The sequence below is a fragment of the Athene noctua genome, chromosome 1 (genome assembly GCF_965140245.1).
Source record: "Athene noctua chromosome 1, bAthNoc1.hap1.1, whole genome shotgun sequence".
NCBI lineage: Eukaryota > Metazoa > Chordata > Aves > Strigiformes > Strigidae > Athene > Athene noctua.
In genome coordinates, this window is record NC_134037.1 from 31,715,019 (window position 1) to 31,738,942 (window position 23,924).

Sequence of the window (23,924 nt, forward strand, 5' to 3'; positions counted from 1 at the left end):
TTTGCTTTGTAGTTGAAGTATGAACTGCACGCACATTAATAAATAGACTAAAAGGTTATTTAGTTTCATTTTGTTTTTTGTTTTTTTTTTTTTTGTAAACATCTGTATTCTCTGCAGAAAAGCTGTTGTATAACTTATTACAGAAATATTCCCTAAGAAATTGCAACATATATTCACCGGCTTTCTGGAGTTGTAGCAAAGCGAGGAAAAGAATTTTTCCTCTTTCTAGTGGAAGAAGCCTATTATTGCTACAGAAAACTGTGTATATCATAGCACTAACTTTATATGGCACTGCCAACTACATCCTGCAGTCAAACTGCATATACAGTTTAGGATGAATAAAACTGAAAATAGAAAATTAGAAATTTAAAAAAAAAAAAATAAATCTAACAGCTTAATTTATCCAGCTGGCAGAAAATGGAAAAAAGTCAAGGATTAATAAAGTAATAGAATCTTTAAATTTTATGATACTCAAAAGTTATCTAAATTATGTTTACTTTTCACAATCTTGCTGGCATCATGCAAAGAAGTGCTTCATATTCTAAAGCATTTTAGTTAACAGTGTGTCACTAGGCAAGGCTTTAATCTTTCCTAGTGAGATTAATTCAAGATTATACATATAATGAAATTTATACACTAAATACTGAAAAATGAGTTGGCAATTCAAACAATACTGTACACCAACTCTGAGTTCTAATGGGAAGTTTTCCTGAACAAAAACTCATGAAATCATGACCTCAGAGCTGTATCTATAGACTAAAATATATTTTGAAAACGTATTAGTTTATCAGGACCTTTTAAACAGTGGTAAATCTTACAATACAGCTTCTTCAATTGTGTTAATCTAATAGTTGTCAGTCCTTCTTGCTGGGTTTTCCTGGGGATACAATAAATTTAGAACTTCATCTGGGTAGACTGGACTGAAGAAACAGGAGAAACGGAACAGGTGATGGAAACCATATTGAATTTTAAATTCTGTCTTTTCCCTCTGTTGTTCCCCTTCACTAAACAGACTACAGTATAATATTTATTAGGACTTTCAGTTAGGGCCTTGGTTGTCCCAAACGTAACATTGACAAGAAATAAATTTACAAGGGTGAAGTAATCAGAATAATAAAATACTTCTTGGATTTCAAAACAGGAAGATCAACTCCTTGAAGAGTTCTTTCATTTTAATTACTCATTATGTGCTTCTCATTGAGACATGTTAAATCAGATCTCTTCTTATAGAGAACATAATGAAACAATAAAGTTCTTTTGAAAGGAAAATGAAAATATTTTCTTTGTGTAACACTGTTTACTGAGGTAATGAATCTCCTTTTACTCGGATATATGTGACCAAAGGTCAAGAGATTCTTTTGGTATGTGAAGGCAATTGGTCTCTGGCTTGGTATCTGCCCAGATTCATCATATTGACAGCTACACCATCAACACAATAGCAGGAGCAGTAATTCTTTGGAGAATTTATCACTTGAAACACATGTTGATTAACTTATGATATCTCAAACAGCACAGACTCGATTGGAAGTGCAATAACTCAACCAAAGTAATAAGCTTTGTGTTGGTGTGATTGAGGCCACTTTAGTTGTAAGAAGATGATTACTGAACCAAAGAGTTAAAACTCCTAAGACTTGTGATTATATTGCTCTTATTACATACCCTTACTGAGCATTATACTCTATCACAGTTTTAAAGTCCCTCTCCTTCACTCAGAGTGACTCCCCATCCTGAGCTCAAAGGAAATTCTCTGAATATATTAAATATACACACATGTGACACTGCTGACTGGAACAGTAATTTCAAAATGGGTGAAGAAACAAAATATGCCAGGGTAAGGAGAGAGAAAGTTAGAAAAATTACATACAGCAGAGTGCTTATTTCTAATCTGGAAAAACCTGACAGCTTGTGAATCATGAGAGTTTAAAAGAGGGGGATATTCTTGAAGCTAAACTGGATACATTCCATGCTTTCCTGGTTTTAGCATTCCTATAACAAGCCACCACTGGAACAGTACATTATGACCAAAGTTTAATAATTAGTTTATAAGTTAAGATTTCTCATAGGAGAAAAGTCTAGAGTTTTACATGAATTTGCCATAAATAAAAAAAAATTATACATACCATTTTGGCTTACTTAATAAGTGGAGAAGATAAAAGTGGTGTTTTGAGTGACTATAATAGCATTAAAAATGAATCCTAGTAGTGCTGTTAATGGCACTTATACATCTAAACCTCCATATATTCCGGTGAGAGTTTTCTTATGTCTTCCTGAAACTACTTTGCATCAAATACAGCTCTTGATAACTGCCTTATTAAAGAGATATAAATTTTAAGATAGAAATGCAAATTTCAGGAGTCTTTCAAAAAAGTTGGGTGAATACAGTTGTTAAGTTCAGCATTTCCTCTCCTATTCTTTTGGTTTTAATGGTAATTGGAAAGGGAAAATTGTTTCACTTGCTGACAAACTCTTGGGAAATACCATTATTTTCAAGGAAGGAATAGTTCAGTTCTCTTAAAAAAATCTTCATTGTCATTAAGAAACAATTGGTTGTTGACAAAGCAGGTATTATATGGTAAACATTCTGTACAATGTCTTTGCAAGATAATCAGTTGTGCTTCTGTGGGGTCAGGTTCTATGATAACAAAACTGTCCACTAACATATCTAGGATCAGGATCTTAATGGTACGTTTTCTTGTTTGTTAAATAAAAAGACTGATCTGTCAAATTAATTTGTCTTTCAAAGACTGAAAAAGATTTAAGTGTTTTCTTTCAGTAACCTGAGTCTCGATTAGCAAGCTACATTCAAAAGTTCTTATTTTACCAGAAGTCTTCAGACCTAATAATTTCTCAGTAATTTTTTTAGGGTAAACATGGCTTTCTTATTCTATCAGAATTTTTTCATGATACAAACAGGAAAAACACAGATTTATCAGTCAAATAAAACATCAGAACATAGTCCAGTATTTTGATACAAGTTGATTGCAAACTGACAAGAACGAAGGATGTATGCTTTTTAAGTACACTGTGGAAAAAATCCTTTTACTTCTGTTGTATCTGTGTGCTTACTTGGGGATTTCAGTTATTATTACAGAAAATCCTATAAAACCAGAGGTGGAGTGGAAGGAATTTTTAATTCATTCCATTTTAATGCTGTCTACTATTGCATCCTACTCTAAATAGAAACACTAAAGCATATTAATTGCTGTGCTTCTAAGTACAGGACACACGACAAAATTAAAGCCTTTCAAAATACACTCACAGACATTATGAAGAGATTTTAGTTATTCTGTTTTCTGTAGAGAATAAATAAATCAAGTCTGATAAGAACAGCTGAACTCTGCTTATTGAAGAAATCCTTTTACATTTATTTTTTCACCATATTTTTATAAAGTCTCATTTTCAAATATCTATAGTGTATGTAGCTCACTAAGGAAAGGATATAGTTGACATTTTTGTCAATACCTTAAAAAAACCCCAACAAACAAACACCAAAAAAACCACACACACACACAAAAAAACCAAACCCAACAACAAAAAACCCAAACAACCCGAAACCAAACCAAACATAAACAACTAATTTCAACTATTCACTTGAAAATTATTATTCAAGTTCTAATAACAAAAGTCACTCAATGTCACACTCCAGGCTCAAAAAATGTTCATCATTTACTAAAATAGATGATTTGTTTATCTGCAGTTTTACATAGTTGGTTTAAGTGCTTTGTCCAGCAAAGAGGAATAATTGTGAGGTCTTCCTATGTAATACTTCAGACTACACAGTCCTATTGAATGCACATGCTTACTGAAAGTTAGTATCCATGGCATTTTATAATCCAAGAAAAATATTACTGGAATAGCAATTCCCTTTGTAATTCTTTTTGAAAGGAAAAAATATCTTCATAGAGCATAAGGCTTGTATGGAAAGCATCATGTTAATACCTGTATTTATTGATTCCATCTTCACATGTGGCTCCATTCTGGCACTGGTTTACCCCACAGTCATCAATATTCTCGAGGCATGTTTGTCCTGTCCACCCAAGAGCACAGACACAGTGAGTTCTCTGTTTTTCTTCATCATAGAAGCAGCTACCTCCATTTGCACATACCTGAAGATGAGAAGTACAAATACATAAAGAGGCTTTTCTCTACGTGTTGGGTTTTTTCCCCACATTTTAACTGAATAAGCCATTGGTAATAAATATGGTTATTTAAGGTTTTTGTGTTGTAATATTACAAAAGAGAGATCTCCAAGAACCAAAAATACTGAATGACATTAAATCAATATATCAATTCATTGTTTAGTTGGAAAGACGTATTTGCAATTCAATTTAACGGTGTCATTTTCATAACTAACTTTAAAATATGTTTGTTTTAGGAGGGATGATGGTGAACTAGCCTGCTATTAATTTTAATCATAATTCTGATCACAACCTATTTTTGAATCATTTTTATTTTTTATATATATATATATATATATATATAATATCTATGCTCTGGGAAGACTAGGAACTTTTTTCTTTTCAACCTGCAGATATTGAAAAATTAGTAAACCTAGACAGGAACACTTTTTCTTTTAGCTTTTATTTGCTAACATTATTTAGTAAAACAGTATTTCCTGTATTCTTCAAATATTACAGAAATTTCTATGTCAGAATGCATGCTCCCTTCTTCATTTTAGTTTAGGGTTCCCTTTCATTTCCATGAAATTTTTGTCAGTGTAAAAACAGATAATGACATTTTCATTTCAAAGCAATTAAGACCCTTCCTTCTAATCGATTGGTTTATAAAGAAAATGGTGTCTAGAAGATGAGCTAATGCAGTAGTAATTCAGTTTGATTGAGTCTGAATCTCTTTATGATGTCATTAAGATTTGTAGTAATAACAGAGGCAGAAATCCTCTAATATTCATTTTCATTGGTTAAGTTTTTAATTGACCTTAAAATTAAGAGATTTTTTGCTATGCTCTCAGAACTGAATTTTAGACTTAACTTGGGATCCTTTTGGAATAGGACAACTTCTTGAAGAGAAGCACTTCTCAAATAGATGCAAAGAAAACTCCTGTGTGTACAGTTTTGGAGATATTATGTTTTTAAAATTTTGTTAATAACTTCTTACTTTTTATTTAAACATTTCTGAAGGATTTTGTTCGGAGGTTTACTGTTTTCTTAAAGCTCAAATAGGTTAAGTAAGCTTACATTAAAAAAAAAAATCTAGGGAAAAACTTAAACAATGAAGACAAAAGTTGTATTTCAATATTACCACAATATTATATTAATTATATTCTTATGTTGGTTTGTTATTTTATACAGTGAAGAAGGATGTTACCCTTTAAGACTGTGCAATCTAGCACTGCTTTAAACAAAAATTAAAGCTATGGAAGATATTTTCAGAATCAAATTTAGTTAGCAGTTTTCTCTGTCAGATAGATTTTTATCTCTGCTGTAAAATTACTTCCCTATCAATCTAAATATTGAAAAATCTAAGCTAGAATATTATGGATTTAATAAGATATTAAGGCTAAATACATTTATTAATCTATTGCTAAAATCAAACTAAACCTCTACACTGTGGTTTTCTAAACTTCAAACCTGATATGTGGTTTTCTAAAGTTACTACAAACATTTATGTTATTTTTTTTTTTTTTTTATACAAGAAATACTTTTAAATGGAAATAAATAGATACATAGACTTTTGGAAAGAGCAGTATGCTCACATCAATCTTCTTTTTCTTTTTCCCAGAATAAATCTTCCTCGTATTTAGGATTATACATAGATCTTATGATTTTACAGACCTTTAACAAGGGCTCTTCTGGTTGTTCTGATCATCACACTTCTGTCTACAGCAGATACTTTATAAACAAATCTGGTTTATTATGTAGTCTTGATAAAAACATAAAAATCACTTCCTTCTAATATCAATGAGGAAATATTATTACAGCAAGGAAAGATAATTAGTCCCTAGATGATTACATTTTGCTCTTCTCCTTTCTTCACTGCAGTAACTGAGGGAAGTAACCTTACTATATGACTCTCATTTTCTATATATCATCTGTTGTCCATTGCTCAAGATAAGACACTGACCTAGAAAGATCTCAGTGCAATCATTATTTCCTAACACTTCTTAAATCTTACTTTTCCTGGAATTCTCTACAGTTTGAATTAATCTGTACTTTTAATATCTCTCTCTATACACACACACACACACATTTTTTTTTCCAGTCATATCATTTTACTACAGTCTTCAAGCTTTATTACTGAAAAATCAATATCTGGATAGTAAAAATTTTCCAAAAGTTTAATTTTAGTTAATCTACCCTATGTTTTTTCCTGGACTTCATAGTACATTGAGCAAGTACATATCTTCTTTTTCTTTAAAAAAAAAAAAAACACACAAAAAAAAACCACAAACAAACAAACAAAAAAACCCAAAAGGTCCTTCTTCATAATTTTAAGAAATATTTGCTGAAAAGTTCAGAAGAAAATATGAAAATAAAAAAAAGGAAAGTTATGATTAATATGAAAAAAGCACTTTGCCTAATTTAACTTCTTGTAAATTCAACTGTTACCTAAGTTGTAAATACTATTGAATGACTCCTTGTGGAGCAAATGCTTAAAATACTTAGAGTGCCTATAAGGAGAACCTGATACCTTTCTTGGTCTCTAGATTTTGATTCTGAGACTTTTGCTTCATTTTCTCCTTCCCAGCACTGAGGGGGAAGGGGTGAGAGGACAGCTGTGAACAGCCCTCCGGGCTCACACCATGACAACTAAGTATGCATTGAGCACATAGATATTTCCATTCAGGATGTTGGAATTGTGATCCTGACTGCAAATGTGACAGAATAACTTGAGATTGTTTGGCTCATAAAAAAAGGAAATGTATTCTGAGTAAATTATGCAAGTGGAGATCAATAATCCAGTTGGACACAACATTAGTACTGCAATGATAGACACCGAGAAGACTTTTCAGAGATGTTTCAGTTCCTAACTTGCATGGGGATTATTATTAACCAGCCAAGTTGATGTCCAAGTTGATGTGTGTCTGTTTACATTTTAAGACTGAAAATAAAACAATAATTGAAAAATACTTTTTAACTCCTATGATTCCTTTATAAAACAATAACTATTTGACAGCATCTTGAAGTTCCTATAGTTACTGCTACAAATTCAATTTTTTTCTTAAGAAATGCTAACAGAACCTATGATTTTGTAAGATTGTTGACAGAATTCTGAAAAACTAGTGTTTTAAAGGAAGGAATAAATCTGCTTGATAGGACTTAACACAGCCACTAAACATCATCACACATCTTAGGATGCCTCCACGTTTGTGATTGTTTGGGTCATAGGTAGGCTTTTGAAGTGGAATGTGGTGGCATTCTCATCACTTGAGGTGTCATGCTTTTGGCTGGGATAGAGTTAATTTTTGTTCTTAGTAGCTAGAATAGTGCTATATTTTGGATGCAGTGTGTGATCTGATATGAGAAGAATGCTGATAACACACTGATGTTTTTAGATGTTGCTAAGAAAACAATGACTTTTCAACTTCCCATGTCTTGCTAGTGTGCAGTTGCTCAAAATGCTAGAAGGGATCACAGCCCAAAAATGGAATATTCCATATCATATGAGGTCATACTCGATATATAGATGGGGGCTGGCCAGGAAGTTGGATGGATCTCTTCTGGGACTGCAGTTTCAGCATCTTGTCTCCTCTGGGATCACCAGCTGGGAATGGACTGGGCATCATTCAGGGGGAGCAATTGCATTGTATATTACTCATTTGTATATTCTATTATTATTATTGTTATTATTTTATTTCAATTATTAAATTGTTTTTATCTCAACCTATGAATCTCCTTACCTTTATCCCTCCAATCCCCATCCCCCATGCCCTGAGGCAAGGGAGGGTGAGTGAGTGGCTGTGTGGTTTTGGGCTCATGGCTGGGTTTAAACCACAACAGGAGGTTTTCAAGACATGATTGGACAAGCTCGCTCTCCCATGAAAGGTCAGACTAGACTAGATGGTCTTTCAAGGTCCCTTCCAACCTGGGCAGTTCTGTGATTTTACGGCTCTATTATCTATGCCTAGCATGATTATTACTAGTACTCTTACAAATTCTTTACACACTTCTGTTAATAAAAGCATGGGGTTTGTGGCATACATTCTATATTCAAGTGGGATAGGGATATTTTCTTTATTTCTTTTGGTGTCTTCCTGAATAGGTGAGAGAATAAAAGATAAAATGCAAAATTTCTAAATTTGGTCTTGTTTGAAGTCACTAATTTAAAGATACCAATATTTTTATTTATTTGAAGGTCCTTCATAATTCTAGTTACAGGGTGGGCAGGTTTTATCCTGGTTACAAAGTTAAGTTTAGATTTTGAAATTTAAAGGAAGATATCCCCTATTTTAAGATATTCACACTTCTATTTTTGTATCTTTTTTTAAAAAAAAAATGTAATTAAAGTAGTATTAAAAACAGATTTAATGTTTTAAATGTTGTCCTGGGAAAGAAAAAAAAAACCACAACAAAACAAAACAATGCATTAGTATCATTATACATTTATAGAGATAAAAGAGTCCCAATGATTTTTTTTTTTTGTTTTAATTAAGAAAATATTAAAATAGTAACATTCTTTTCAGTATATTGTGTTGAATATACAGAGGTGAAATAGCTCAGCCTAACTAAGGTAATATTGGAAATTTAAAAGAAAGGAAAGAATGAAAAAAAAATAGATACTTTCCAGCCACAAAGAATAAATAAAGAATTAAATGCTGAATTATGTAATCTACTGACAAATATAAACTTTTAATTTCAAATTATTCCTTACATTGCTTCAAAAAGAATTCAAATATTCATTTGTTTGAATAAGGCCTTCTTTTTTTTTCCAATAAGGAAATATTACTTTAATGATCTATAGGCTAAGAAAATAAGTAAAACCCAAACATATAGCTCCTTTAGTTTCTATTTAGTTTCTATTCCCTTTCCCATTGGAAAATCTACTAATTATTCACATTTAGTGAATTCAAATTAAGTTTCTCATACAGTGAGTGTATATAGTTACATATATATATTATTAAAGTTTTCTCCCACATGACATCTATGATGGTCTATAAAATGTTTGTATGAATAAATTAAATATGTCTGAGGGCTTTTAAGCAAATATTACAGTAAAATGTTTTAGTAGCTCCCATCAGCATCCTTGGCACACCATCACTTCCCAGCCTAAATAGCCATAATGATTATTGCATCATTATGGTGTTATGCCATGTACAATAAATTTGCACTCAGTATGACACTTTAAATCATAAAAATGATAAAATTTACAAGATGCCGAACAATTTAAATATAAACCTTTGAGTCAGTACTTCAGCGTTACATTTCATATTCAGTGGTGCATGTGTACTCATGGACTTCAAGGTGACATAAATGGTGATTGCTTCTTTGTAAACACATTGCCTGATCTGCATAATATATTTTTATGGTGAGTATATTTCAATAAAAGAATTGATTAAGCCTTTGAAACACTGGTTGTCATGTTTGATTAGCTGTTTGAAAGGGCTATATAGCATTGTGTACATAGCTTTACATTAACTATTATAATAAAAAAATGAAACAGTATTTTACTTTATCCCATATCGAAATCTCAGTATCTCAAGGGCCTGAGTCTGTAGTCCATCCTGATGTGAATGAATCCTTCCCAAATCAGTAATTTAACTGAAAAGGTCACTAAAGGTAAGTGAGAAGAATACAGCAAATGCATTTCTTAAAGGCATCTGGGTACACAGTGGATGGTACTTTAGCCTAAGCATTGTCAGTACCTAACTTAAAGATTTCTAGAATACCTTGAATGTACAAAAATCAGATCCATTACTATATTCTGTGAGTATTTAAGAGTAACTTGCAAGGAGAATTTTGAGTTTTTCTAACTGCATTTTCAGGTCTCATTACAGTGTACTTAGCCTTGCTTTAGATTTTATTTTTTTAAATTGTTGTTTTTGTTGTTGATTATGGCCTTTATTTTTGGTTTTAATGGAAATGAAGGTTTTGTCATTATTTCTGTTCACTGATGTACCATAAGCCTTTTGCCTAGTAACTTTTAAACACTTCAAGGAAATTTTGCCTTAAGTTCCTAAAAGATTCATAACATAGCGGGAGCAAGTAAGGGACAGAAGGAGACATGAGAGAGTAAACCTATAAAAACCGAAAGGTAGAGCTCAGACTTTACACGGTTTGTTGGACAATGACCAGACTAGTCACATCATACACTTTTGGATGTGCATGTTACACAGGAAAGAGGAAGGTTACCATAAGAATATATCAAGAATGAGTATTGTGTTTGGGAAACTCATGGGAAATGAGTCTTCATCAGCTCACTGCTCTTAGAATAACTTGTTTGATTTCCCAAAACCACTGGGGGGAACATATCACTTTATCCTACCTCTGTGTTTCCAATGCATGGTGATAAACACGTGTAATTAAATCCATGAGATTTATCCATACACAGTGCTCCTGGGGCACAGCTTATATTGTAGAATAGGCAGGCGTCAATATCCAGTTCACATCTTTCACCTTCAAAACCTGCACCACAAAGAGAATGTTTAATCACAGTTCATTCAGAATATTGACGTTATGTCTGTTCAGAGTGTTAGCAGTTAATACCACTCTACTAGAGTAATTTGGAAGCTTTATTTCCTAAACAAAGCGAAAAAATGGGTTTCTTTATAAAAATGTTAATTGCATACATTGAGATATATTATTATTTTTATGTTGCTATTTCTTAAGCTTAAATATTTGGTCGACATGTTCTTTGTTCTGTTTTGAAAATAACTTTCCAGCAACTTACCTATAGGGCAACTGCACTTAAAATGATCTTCATAGCCAACACATGTTCCTCCATTTTCACATGAACTGGAACCACAGCTATCAATTTTCACCTCGCAGAATTCTCCTGTGGTTGAAAAAAAAAATCCTAAAATGGTTAAGAATTAATATAATGTTCTTTAAAAACCTTTTGAACCACATTACTAAGATTGGTGAGATAACTATTGTCTTAAATAATCTTTCTGGAAATTAAAGACTTGTGTAAGTTTCCAGTCTTCTTTCTCTTCATTTATATATATTAAAAAAAAAAAAAAAAAAGTAATGGTATTAAAAAATGGTCAAAAATCTCTTTCAGCATTTAAAAACAATTTTAGATGAGATCAAATAGGCATATGGAGTGAAGACGGAGGATTTTCACTGGCAATAATTATCTGAAATGCAGGTAATACCTTTGCATTTTCTTATACTTTTTACTGATTCTTGAGTCAACCCTGATCTCTACTCAATACTGTTGGTTTTATTATGTACGTATTTTGTCCCTTCCACACTCCATTTTCCATCCACTAGGAAAAAACTAGTCCACATTTGTCTGAAGTAACCTTTCATGTCATTCCACTGAACAATTACTTGCTCATTTAGCTGAAGACCTTTTTTTTTAGCTCAGCAGGAAGATATAACTGAACTTGCAACTGGACAGTTCTGAAAAATATGTACTGAAGAGAAATATATCTCTGGCAATGTGATAAGAGTAAATAAGGAAGACTGTCATTTTTACCTTTACTCTTGGAAAAAAACAGGAGATTTGAAAAAAAAAAAAAAGAAAACATTAATATTTTCTCCTTATTCTTTTTGGTACTGAAAACAATATAATGAATCCTGTGTAAAGTTTCTTGAGGCTTTTTTGTTGTTGTTGTTACTGGTGTGCTACTGTTCCTTTTTCCATGATTCTTTTTTTTTATTTTTAATTTACTATTTCTACAGCAGGAGTTCAGTAATCTTTTTTTTTTTTTTTTTTTTTTCAATTTTAGAAAACATAACGAATAGAGAAATGGAAAGTGAAACAATCTTTACTGTTTTGAAAACTAGGAGAAGGTGGAGAAGTTTTGAAAAGTTTCAAAGAGGAATACTGCAGAAAAGAAAATAAGAACAGATTACTGATATTTTTACCATGAACTACTTATAATGAGTGTCACTCAGTGGCTTAAGAAAAAAAAATGCAAGAAAGGGCTGTTCAGGAGAAAAATGTTTGGGAGAGATGTACAAGAATTTGGGATGATTTCTTTAATCAGAAAATATGTTCTATGAAATGTTGTGTCAAAAGTTCTATTTTAAATTCTTCATATGGAAAAAAAAATAGTTTTACTTCAAATAATGAAATTGTTTTTGAATTTTTAATCAGTTCTTCTTTTGATCTAAAGCCAGAGATATCAGGAGAACATGAAATAATAGTATAAAATTTGGTAAGAAAATTAGTTTCTTTGTTTCAGCAAAGGATTTCTGCCAATTTAATTCCCTTTAGTCCATTCCTAATAGAAAACACTTAAGCTGCAAGAAACATACGCTGTATCTTTTAATATACTGGAATGGAGTGTCAAACTAAGACCTAAAGACTGTTTTTTATAGACTTCTATAAATGTAAACAGGAATATACTTGTTAAAGCCTTAATGATGTGATTTATTGGCCAGAAAACTGTATCTTGAGTCAGCAGGTGTTGAACCACATGTACAATCTCATGTATTTACAGAGAGGTTGACCAGTATGCTATACAGACTTTTAATGTTTATTTTGTCCCTTTGCTCCTCAGCCAAACATAGCCCAGTGTTAACATATATAAATTTTTCAGCAGCCAATAGTATGTTTTCCTGTAAATTATAAAGCTTATTGAGTTAGAAATAATTTTTTAAATTATTACTGTAAAATTTTAAACATACAGAAAAAAAAAGAAATTATATACTTCTTGCTGTTTATTATTACAATATAATATGTAATATTACATGGGCAACTATGCACAACTTGACCTTAAATTTACAAGACTCTCATTTGGTCACTTTTCATTGACACTATATGGATCTGTATCTCTGAGGAGATACCATTATGATTAAGATTTTCAGAAAGCCATGCTGTGAGCCAGGACAAGAGTTATAAAATGTAACTGTGTAATATCGGTTGGAAAAAAGACATGCTAAAAAATAAATAGATATTTTAACTATAAAATCAAGTAATTGTATTGAGGAAGTTGCTGTCTCCTAGGAAATATGGGTGTTTTTTTCCCTAATGAGATCTGGAAGGCAAAATTGGGGGAGGGGGGGGGGGAAATCTGGGCATAAACTTCAATTCCATATGTATTTTGGATCCATTTTTTTCATATTTATTCATGAGGGTGGAATTGTATTGTCCAAGAAACCCTTATGAATAAATACTATTGCAATCGAAAAGGCTTAAAGAATTATTTTGCTATAAATCCAAAATTCTTATAACAGCTATATCCTTTAAGTTAACTTTGCAACTCTTCCCTGCCACAATGAGGTCAAAAAAACATAGTAACTCCAAACTGTTATAAAATATATTAGAATCTGAATACTGCTGAGAAATGCATAATTTATGGTATTAAGATCTGATTAAGTGTTAAATGTATGTCAGGAGAGATCTCCACGGTAATCCACTTAGGTTTTAATGCCTAATTATCACTTCATAGTGAGTGAGGGCTGACTAATTGAGAAGTGCTATACTTAAAGAACTCAAGATTTTTGTGCACAATTAAGCATGCTGTTCTTCTAACAGGAATTCAGCAGGTACAAGGTACAAAGGAAAAAATTAAGGAAAAAAAAAAAAAGAGGGAGGGAAAATAATTTGACTAAAGAGTTTATTGCTGTAGTGTTCATTTTAAAAAATGACCTCATGCATTTTTTTTACTTAAACATGTGTTCTTACAAGTTAAATTGTTTAACTACAAATTCTATGCTCAAGATATCAGTGAAATAAAATATGGCCATAAATGGTCGCAAACTGAAGTCTGGTTTTGACACAAGAATACCAAGAAATATTTTTTTACTGCAAGGGTGACCGAGTGCTAGAAAAGGTTGTCCAGTTTGGTGGTGGAATCTCTATCCCTGAGATATTCAAAATCCATATGAACATGGTCCTGGGCAAGCTTCTCTAGGGGACCCTGCTTGAGCATGGGAGTTGGACAAGATGACCTCCAGAAGTTCCTTCTCAACATCAACCATTCTGTGATATTATGATTCTGTGATTCATAGAATTATAGAATATCTCAAGTTGAAAGGATCATCAAGTCCAGCTCCTTGCTCCTCACAGGATTACCTAAAACTAAACCTTGAACTCTGACAGGCGTGGTGCCATGACCACTCACTTAGGGATTCTATTCCACTGACCATTCACCCTCTCAGTGAAGAACCTTTTCCTAATATCCAATCTGACCTTCCCCTGACAGCTTCATTTCATTTCCTCATGTCCTATTGCTGGTCACCAGAGAGAGATCAGCACCTCCCCCTCCACTGCCTTCCTTGAGGAAGTTGTAGATTGTGATGAGGTCACTCCTTAGCCTTCTCCAAGGTAAACAAACTAAATGACCTCAGATGCTCCTCGTAAGTCTTGCCCTCAAGACCTTTTAGCATCTTGGTCATCCTCCTTTGGACACACTCTAATAGTCTGATGTCTTATCAAGGCACCCAAAACTGCACATAGTACTTAAGGTGAGGCCATCCCAGTACTATGTAGAGTGGGACAATCACCTCACTTGACCAGCTAGTGATGCTGTGCTTGATGCACCCCAGGGCACGGTTGTCCCTTTTTGCTGCCATTGACTTATATTTAATTTGCCATCTACCCAGAACCCCAAATCTCTTTCTGTGGGGCTGCTCTGCAACATCTTATCCCCCAGTTTCTACATATAACCAGGATTGCCCTATCCCAGGTGGAGAATCTGGCAATTCAATACTCTTCAGCTCTTGAAGATAGGGTTGGCATTTAAGTTTTTTCAGTCAGGGACCTCATCAGCTTACCATAACTTCTCAAAGATGATAGCGATGTCACAATGACATTGGCCAGTTTCCTCAGCACCCTTTGGTATATCTCTCTGGTCCCAGATGTACATGTCTGATGTACTTATGTGATCCTAACAGCATCCTCTCTTACTGTGTGAAATTATAAATTCCCAGACTTTGTCTGCTACTAGGTTCAAGGAACAGGAAGGTACCTGAGCACATGCACCTGTGAAAACCGAGGCATTAAAAGCAATTTACTTTGCATGGTACTCACTGCCCCATTGAGGAGAGGGCCCTTATTTTCCTTGTATTTTCTTTTTCTACCAATGTACTTAGAGAAAACTTTATTTTCCTTTCTGTTTCTTGCTAGTTTAATCTCCAGCTGATCTTTAGCTTTTCTAACTCCATCCATGCACACTCAGGTAATGTCTCTATATTTGTCTCAAACAGCCCATCTCCACTTCCATTTTCTGTGTACTATGGAATGACTTTTTACTACATTAGTATACTAAACACCAAAGAGTATACCTTACTTTACTTCTCATCTGTGTTTGTTAGCTTGGAATCCATGATGCACTAAAGAAACTACGTAACTCTGGGGTTGGCACCAGCCAACTAAGAAGAAGATAAACTAACATACTTACATCTGTACCTGATTGTGGTGGTTTGACCTTGGCTTAATGCCAGATAACCACCAAGTCACTCTATCACTTTCCCCCCCTTCCCCTTATTTTCCTCAACAGGGCAAAGAGAAGAAAGAAAATAAGATAGGAAAAAACCCCAGCCCCTGTGGATAAAACCAAAGCAGTTTTAATATAAGCAAAGCGAAGAAAAGGTCCACACGCGGAAGCAAAAAAAATAAAAGAGATTTACTCTCTACTTCCCATGAAGAGGCGATGTGGGGCCTTCAGGCATTGGCAGGGCTCCAATACGCGTAGTGGTTGCCTCGGAGGACCAAGGGTGACCCCACCCCCTTCCTCCTTTCTCCCAGCTTTATACTGAGCAGACGTCACATGGTCTGGAATATTCCTTTGGTCAATTCGGGTCACCTGTCCTGGCTGTGTCCCCTCCCAAGGTCTTGCCCACCCCGTCCCACTTGGGGTGGGGGGAAATGTCGGAAAGAGCCTCGGTGCTGTGTAAGCACTGCTCAGCAGCAGCCACAACACCAGGGTGCTATCAACACCCTGCCAGCTCCCGACATAAAACACAGCACCTGAGGGCTGCTATAGGGGAAAACCAATTCCAGATCAGCCAGACAGTACACTGATAAATAATAACACATAACCAAATCCGGGGGCTTTTCATCTAAGAACTCTAAAAGGACTAAAATATGACATGGCTGAAGTACTGTCAGTAGCATATGAGCAATCATTTAAATTTACTTTTGGACCAGAAGAAGGAAAGGTGTCAAATGCAATACAAATTCTGAAAGGAAACATGAGGGGTTTTACCATGTAGCCTTGCAATACAACACTGCCTCTGCTAGGAATAGGCCATGAGCTTTCCACTGAATTTACAAGGCCTTAGGACTGAGGCTCATCAGGCTTGATCTGTCTTTCCTGGAGTGATGTTTTACTTGCCTTACCTGTAACACCAGTTTTTTTCTTCTAATATGCTTTACTTGTGTTTATCTTTGTATGGTACAACCATAGTTTTATATAGATAGTAGTAACAAGTAGTTATTCTATACAGGATGAGATTTATACAAAGAAAATACATAAAGAAATAAAGAGCTGGTACAACAGAGGCCCTGTGATGTGGAGACACAGGATGCCATGTGAGGAACACAGGCATGGAATTATAAGAGATCGGGCATAGGTTTGGCTTTGGAGACCCCATGGCTATAAACACATCACCAATGATCAGTTAAAGAATGCGGACCTAGAGCTGGACAAAACTGGTCTTAAAGATAAAAAAAGAATAATATTTAATATACATTAGAAGCACAATAAAAAGTTAATTTATCTACAAAATAGACTGAAGCCCAGTGAAGAAAAAGTCTAAAAGAATTTTAGCAGACATATAGAAATGATTCCAAGTGGATTCTAGAGAGATGAAGAAGAAACCATCAGTATGAATATCATAGTTGTCCCAGTGAAGGAATCTAACACTGTCCCCAACACCACCACTATTCAACCACTGACCTTAAAACCTGGAGGAGGGGGGAGAGAGGTGAGTATAATGTCATGAAAAGGGGCAGAAATTAAAATTTGTGTAAGTCCCAATTTAAACTACATTTTAACTCATTTTCTGTAGTGATTAGATATGGCCCAATAATGATTAAGTTTTTAATATTTTGGTTACATAGCCAGTAAATTACATGTACATATGGTGGGCTTCTCTCTTTCCCATAACCAAGGTTTTGAGGATAAAAGAATCAGCTAGAGATGTATGTACTACTAAGTCTGATTTTACCAAATAACTTCCTGAAGGTCCTTATAAAGAATATAACTTGCAGTTGCCTTACATATTGCAGTGTGAAAAGGCAGCACTTCTAATAAGAGTGTTTAATTTTTAAGTGACCTAAACATTTTAAGCTCTAAAATAATAATTTACATTCCTTAGGGCTTTAGTGGCAATTGTAGTTTTGTAGTTGCTAGAGGTATTTTTAGTTTTTTAGTTTTATGTGATCTGCTTTGGTCTATTTTTGCACTTCTGCTCTCATTATCTTTTTTTTTTTTTTTTTTTTTTGTGTAAACTATGTAACTAAACAACCAGTATGCTAATAAAGAGTGCATAAAGATAATCTACGCTAAGCGCTTCCCATTCTTTGATTTATATGGCAACAAGTTTATCAAACAAAATATACTACGTTTTCTTCAGTGCAGAAGTACTGAGACTGCATCACCTTTTTTTTTTCTTTTTTTACTCTAAAGTGAAAGTAAGTTTAGCAAGCTACAACTTAAGAGTATTTTTTCCTTTTTTTCTGTATGTAGTTATAAGACCCCATGTAGATTTAGTGTATATGTACACACATGTGCACATGCAAATATACACACAGACCTATTACTTTTTGACCATTTAAACCAAGAAGCTAGTAGGAACATTAAAAAATATATTCTTTGGCAGGTCATGGGCAGTTAAGAGTCAACTTTTGAAATGTGGACCTTCACATCCATGTCATTGCATTTACAGGCCATGAAAAACTCTTCACTTTTGAAGCATGATTTGTCTTATCCTGCTCTATGTACAAAATAGATTAGATGATTGGAGTCTTTAAAATTCTCATTTATTTCCAAAGAACCTGCAGAGAGCACAGAGTGTCAAGCCAGGTATAGATATTTACATGTTGGCACCTAAAATTTAGCCATGGTTTATCCCACTTACAGGAACTTTACATTTAATTATTTTGAAAGACAATAAATCCACTCACAGTAATATTTATTGGACCCACTAGAAGTTGAAAAATAGGTTTTCATGGATTCTGAATATTTCCTCATTTTCATTTGGAGTTTTGTAGAACTGTGCAGTAAATATATTCTTAGAGATGTCTGGGCATAATAATTAATCTTTGTGCTTTTTGAACTAAAGTAGTTTCAGTGAATGAGAAAATAATTTCAAAAAAGCAGAAATAAAGAACTGATCTGTCAATTCACACATGGAGGTTTTAAAAGCTTCTGCCTGACTGTAACTCAGAGAGTAGAACAATGAAGTTTAAATTACTCGATTTTTACATTAGAATTTGAAAGTTCTATTATAGGCTACATGAAAAATCTGTCCTTAATAAACTAGCTATGATAAATATTAAAATGAAGATTTACTAAAAATCAGAATACATATTTTTTAAGTCCTCTTAGAATAAAATATAAATGTGTAATGATAAAAAAAAAAAAAAATAAAATAAATTGTCCTGAGTCTCTCTATAGTTAAAGTTGAAAAAAAAACCCCATATAATTCATCCCAGTGGTGGAGAGATATCTGTTATAGGTGGGTCAAGGATTCTTAAAACTGGATAAACTCCATTGATTATAGATGGAATCTAGACAACCTGTTTAAACTAAATTATTAACTTTAAGATTGCTAAAGATACATCATACTGAATTAGTTCATTTGTTGACTACTACCTCTATCCCAATATTTAAGAAAAAAATAATGAATTAATGATACAGCCATCTGAAATGACAGTTCGTTTCAGAATGTACATATTTACAGTGGTGTTTGGAGAATAATTTATGAATATTATTTTTTGGCAAAATTTGCATTTTTAATTATAATTTCACAGACTCACAGAATCAACTAGGTTGGAAAGGAACTTGAAGATCATCTAGTCCAACCATTAACCTAACACTGACCATTCCCAACAACACCATATCCCTCAGAGCTATGTCAACCCGACTCTTAGACACCTCCAGGGATGGGGACTCCACCACCTCCCTGGGCAGCCCATTCCAACACCTAACAACCCGTTCTGTAAAGGAATACTTCCTGATATCTAGTCTGAACTTTCCCTGGCGCAACTTGAGGCCATTCCCTCTTGTCCTGTCCGTTACTATTTGGTTAAAGAGACTCATCCCCAGCTCTCTGCACCCTCCTTTCAGGTAGCTGTAGAGGGCGATGAGGTCTCCCCTCAGCCTCCTCTTCTCTAGACTAAACACCCCCAGTTCCCTCAGCCACTCCTCGTACGACCTGTGCTCCAGACCCTGCACCAGCTTCGTTGCCCTTCTCTGGACACGCTCGAGTCATTCAATGTCCTTTTTGGAGTGAGGGGACCAAAACTGAACACAGGAATCGAGGTGCGGCCTCAGCAGTGCCGAGTACAGGGGTAAGATCCCTTCCCTGTCCCTGCTGGCCACGCTATTGCTGACACAAGCCAGGATGCCATTGGCCTTCTTGGCCACCTGGGCACACTGCTGGCTCCTGTTCAGCCGGCTGTCAATCAACGCCCCCAGGTCCCTCTCTGACTGGCAGCTCTCCAGCCACTCCTCCCCAAGCCTGTAGCCCTGCTGGGGGTTGTTGTGGCCCAAGGGCAGCCCCCGGCATTTGGCCTCATTGAAACTCCTCCAGTTGGCCTCAGCCCATGGCTCCAGCCTGTCCAGGTCTCTCTGCAGAGCCTCCCTGCCCTCGAGCAGATCAACACTCCCACCCAACTGGGTGTCATCTGCAAACTGACTGAGGGTGCACTCGATCCCCTCATCTAGATCATCAATAAAGATGTTAAACAGGAGTGGCCCCAACACCGAGCCCTGGGGGACACCACTCATGACCGGCCACCAACTGGATTTAACTCTCTTCATCACAACTCTTTGAGCCCGTCCACCCAGACAGTTTTTTACCCAGTGAAGTGTTCGATTGTTCAATCCTCAAGCAGCCAGTTTGCCAGGAGAATGCTGTGGGAAACGGTGGCAAAGGCCTTATAAATTCAAGGTAAACAAGATCCGCAGCCTTTCCCTCACCCAATAAGCAGGTCACCCTGTTGTAGAAGGAGATGAGGTTTGTCAGGCAGGACCTGCCTTTCATAAACCCATACTGACTGGGCCTGAGCATCTGGTTGTCCCTCATGTGTTGTGTGATGGTGCTCAGGATGAGCTGCTCCATCAGCTTCCCAGGTACCGAAGTCAAGCTGACAGGCCTGTAATTTCCTGGATCATCATTCCTGCCGTTCTTATCGATGGGCGTCACATTGGCCAATTTCCAATCTGTTGGGACCTCCCCAGTCAGCCAGGACTGGTGGTAAATGATGGAATGCGGCTTGGCGAGCACCCCAGCCAGCTCCTTCAGCACCCTCGGGTGTATCCTGTCTGGTCCCAAAATTTCTCACATACTTACAAAACTCTTTGTATCTCCATTTTAGGATGGTGTTTCACAAATCTCTGTGAAGAAGAGTTATTCTTCTGAGAGGAAGGGATTATAGAGGGTAAACCCGAGAAAATTGTGATAATTTGTACTGACACAGTTTTTCTAATTAAGATCTAAAGGGTATAGTTTCCATTAGCTCCTGAAAAACGAGAATTTGCTGGGTTTGGAGATAACAGTTCTGAGATTGGAACTCATAATTTACTAAATCGTTTAGGTGAAAGATATTAGGCACATTTACACCATACATTGGACCAGTGTTCTAGAAAGGTGTTTCCCCTCTTATGAAACTTTTTTAACACAGGGACACATGTGTCCAAATAAGTGAGTGCAGCCAAAGTGGAATGCATCTATTCACTAAATACTGCCCCAGCTTCATAGGCTTAGGGTATCCAAACTTTAAAACAAACATTTTCTAGTTCAAGTGAACTGTAGTATACTTATTCTCAAATTTTAGTAGCTAGCATCTTTTTATTTACATGGAGCTGGATTTAAACCTTTTTGAAAAGATCAGAAAGACTCGCACTGGCCACAGTCAGCTTATGACTTATCCCTGTTCTCTACTGCTGCATGACTTATAAACATGGGCACATATTCTCAAATGTTAAATATGAAGTTAAAATTTCACCTTCTCCTGATTTAGAACTAAATGAATCATTCAAGGACTCTTAGGAATAGTCTCTCCAGAAAGTTGATCTGTAACTGTTTTAGCTTAGTCTTTTAGCTGAGCTACTTTTTACAGAATGTCTTTAAATTTGTTTGAGGTGTATTTTATTAACCTTGGCTCTTAAATGAACTCATTATTCTGGAACATACAATTTGACTTTTGACCATCTAATAGATTATCTGTCCTTTGTTTCAGCTGCCTCCAGGATTTAGCTGGAAAGCTGGTCTTAAAGATTCAGCCCTTGGCAAAGTCCTTTGAAGACCTCTCTTTTAAATAGTCTCTTATTCTCTTGTGAGAGTTTGTTTGTTTTGTTGCCAAAGTGCCCTTCATATGTGCCACTAAAAAATCTCGTTCATAAAAAAAACCACAGGATACTAGAAGGATATGCAAAACATTTTTCATGCCTGTAACAGAGAAAATTCCTCCAGTTATATCTCCTTTCACTCTCCTTTAAGATCTTTCTTGAATGAAGGGAATCCACCAAATCATCATATGTGAAATATGAAAAAATCCACAACAAAGGCTCACAGAGTCACTCCAGAGAGAGGGAACCTTCCAGAATCAGCGTCTTACCCAGCCTGGATAAACACCACCATCCTTGCAGGTCCCTCTGCCCTCTGAAAGAGGCACAAATGTCACACCTGGAATTCCAGAAAGCTGATGGTATTTCTAAGTTTTATAAAAATTCCTTGGCAAATTGAGTCTAATTATTTAGACAGAATAATTCTGGATTGAGAACAGGATGAGATAACTTCTAAACATGGAGGAAAGATGAATATCAGTGTGCTTGGACAGCAGTCCAAATTTGAGGGTTGCCACAAAGACTGATCACAGAATAATTTGGTTTGGAAGGGACCTTTAAAGATCATCCAGTCCAGCCTCCCTGAAATGAGCAGGGACATCTTCCTCTAGATCAGGTTGCTCAAAGCCCTGTCAAGCCTTAATGTTTCCAGGGATGGGACATCTACCAACTTTCTGGGCAACCTTTCCAGTGTTTTACCACTCTCATTGTAAAAAATTTCTTCCTTATACCTAGTCTAAATCTATCCTCTTTTAGTTTAAAATCTTTACCCATTGTCTTTTTGCTACAGACCCTGCTAAAAAGTTTGTCCCTATTTTTCCTATAAGCCCCCTTTAAGTACTAAAAGGCTGCAATAAGGTGTCCTCAGCTCCTTCTCTTCCATAGGCTGAACAACTCCAACTCTCTCAGCATTTCCTCACAGGAGAGGTGCCCCAGCCTCTGCATCATCTTCATGGCCTCTCCAGAGGCCCTCCTCTGGACCTGCTCCAATGGGTCCCTGTCTTTCCTGTGCTGAGGGCTCCAGAGCTGGATGCAGTACTCTGTGGTGTTCATTTTAATGTTATTTAATGTTCTTATTAATGATCTGGAAAGGAGATTAAACAAAACTTTAATCACATACAGAGTTCATACCAAATTGGTGGGAAATACCGCAGAGAAATGTATAATACAAACAGATCTAAAGAGGTTAAATATTTTGAAGGAATAGATTTTAAAATTGAGATATGTCTCAGGACATAGAAATTGAAGAAAGTATATTTCAGAAAAAGAAAATCTGAACTATTCAGAGAGAGTACGAGAGTAAAGACTGAAGTTCAGAAGCTGTTGCTGAATGTAAGTTTCCAGTGTAATACAGGTTAAAAAGAAAGCAGATAGGTCTTACAGTGCCTAGGAAGACTGCTTATGTCATGGGAAAAACATACATAAATAGCAGACATCAATAGCACAGATGAAAACTTGCCTTAATTCTGTCACATTGTAGTATTGTATACAGTATTTCAACAGAATCGGGTTTTGGGTTTCTTTTTAGAAGAAACAACTACTGAACACAAGGTTGTGAATTAGAAGAAAACCTTGAAGATTTAGTATATATGTTTGCATAATCCTAGCCTCAGTGGAGATACAGTGGACTATGCCAGCTAATGATGTGGTGCATTGTGTCTGAGAAAAAGTAAGCAATTAAGTAATTAAGATTAATCATAATTATGCACATTTTGAAGAGGAAGGGCCATGTTCAGGTTGGTATAAGAATACTTTGGTGGATTGGTTTAATTGAACATGGTAAAACAGGTAACTGTTTTTCTTAATCATGTTTTCTACGTAGTTTCATTCATGATAATTACTTCAGAAACACTAAATTCCAGTTTGAATGCTTCCACTACACAGAAAGACTTCAGGAGATAAAAGATGTAACGGTAAAGTTTTTTAAAGAAATAAAATAGAGCTATGAAGATCAGTTGTGTAACAAAACCAGTACCTAGGTCTACATGATAGTGATGCTCATCTCTCCAATGCTTTTGCTATTTTAAACATGCTGTATTTACATCCACACTGCACACCTTATCATGTATTAAACCCATTAGTGTCATACGTGATTTTATAGTCCTGTCACCAATTTTTGTACCTAGGTAAGATCTGAAATGCTGTTTTGGGTGAGATAATCCACACAGACTCAGCTGAGAAGCAGAAAAAAAGTCTCTGGCTATTATAGATCATCAACTTTTAAAAGCACTTCAAACAACTTATTCTGAAGGCTTTTTGACTGAATTTACATAAAAGACATACTCTTCTCCTGTTTCTTGTTGATGATTTGATGATTTTTTGGGGGGGTAATATA

The 23,924-nt window shown here is 35.2% G+C and overlaps 1 protein-coding gene across 1 annotated transcript in view; it reads right to left on the reverse strand.

Moving 5' to 3' along the window:
• Positions 1–23,924, reverse strand: part of EYS (eyes shut homolog) — a 1,054,063-nt gene that overhangs the window by 801,723 nt on the left and 228,416 nt on the right. The window contains exons 8-10 of the mRNA XM_074895818.1: positions 10,846–10,950; positions 10,441–10,580; positions 3,940–4,106 (exon numbers count right to left, since the gene is read on the reverse strand). Coding sequence (XP_074751919.1) covers positions 3,940–4,106; positions 10,441–10,580; positions 10,846–10,950 — 412 coding nt within the window. The remainder of the gene's footprint in view (positions 1–3,939; positions 4,107–10,440; positions 10,581–10,845; positions 10,951–23,924) is intronic.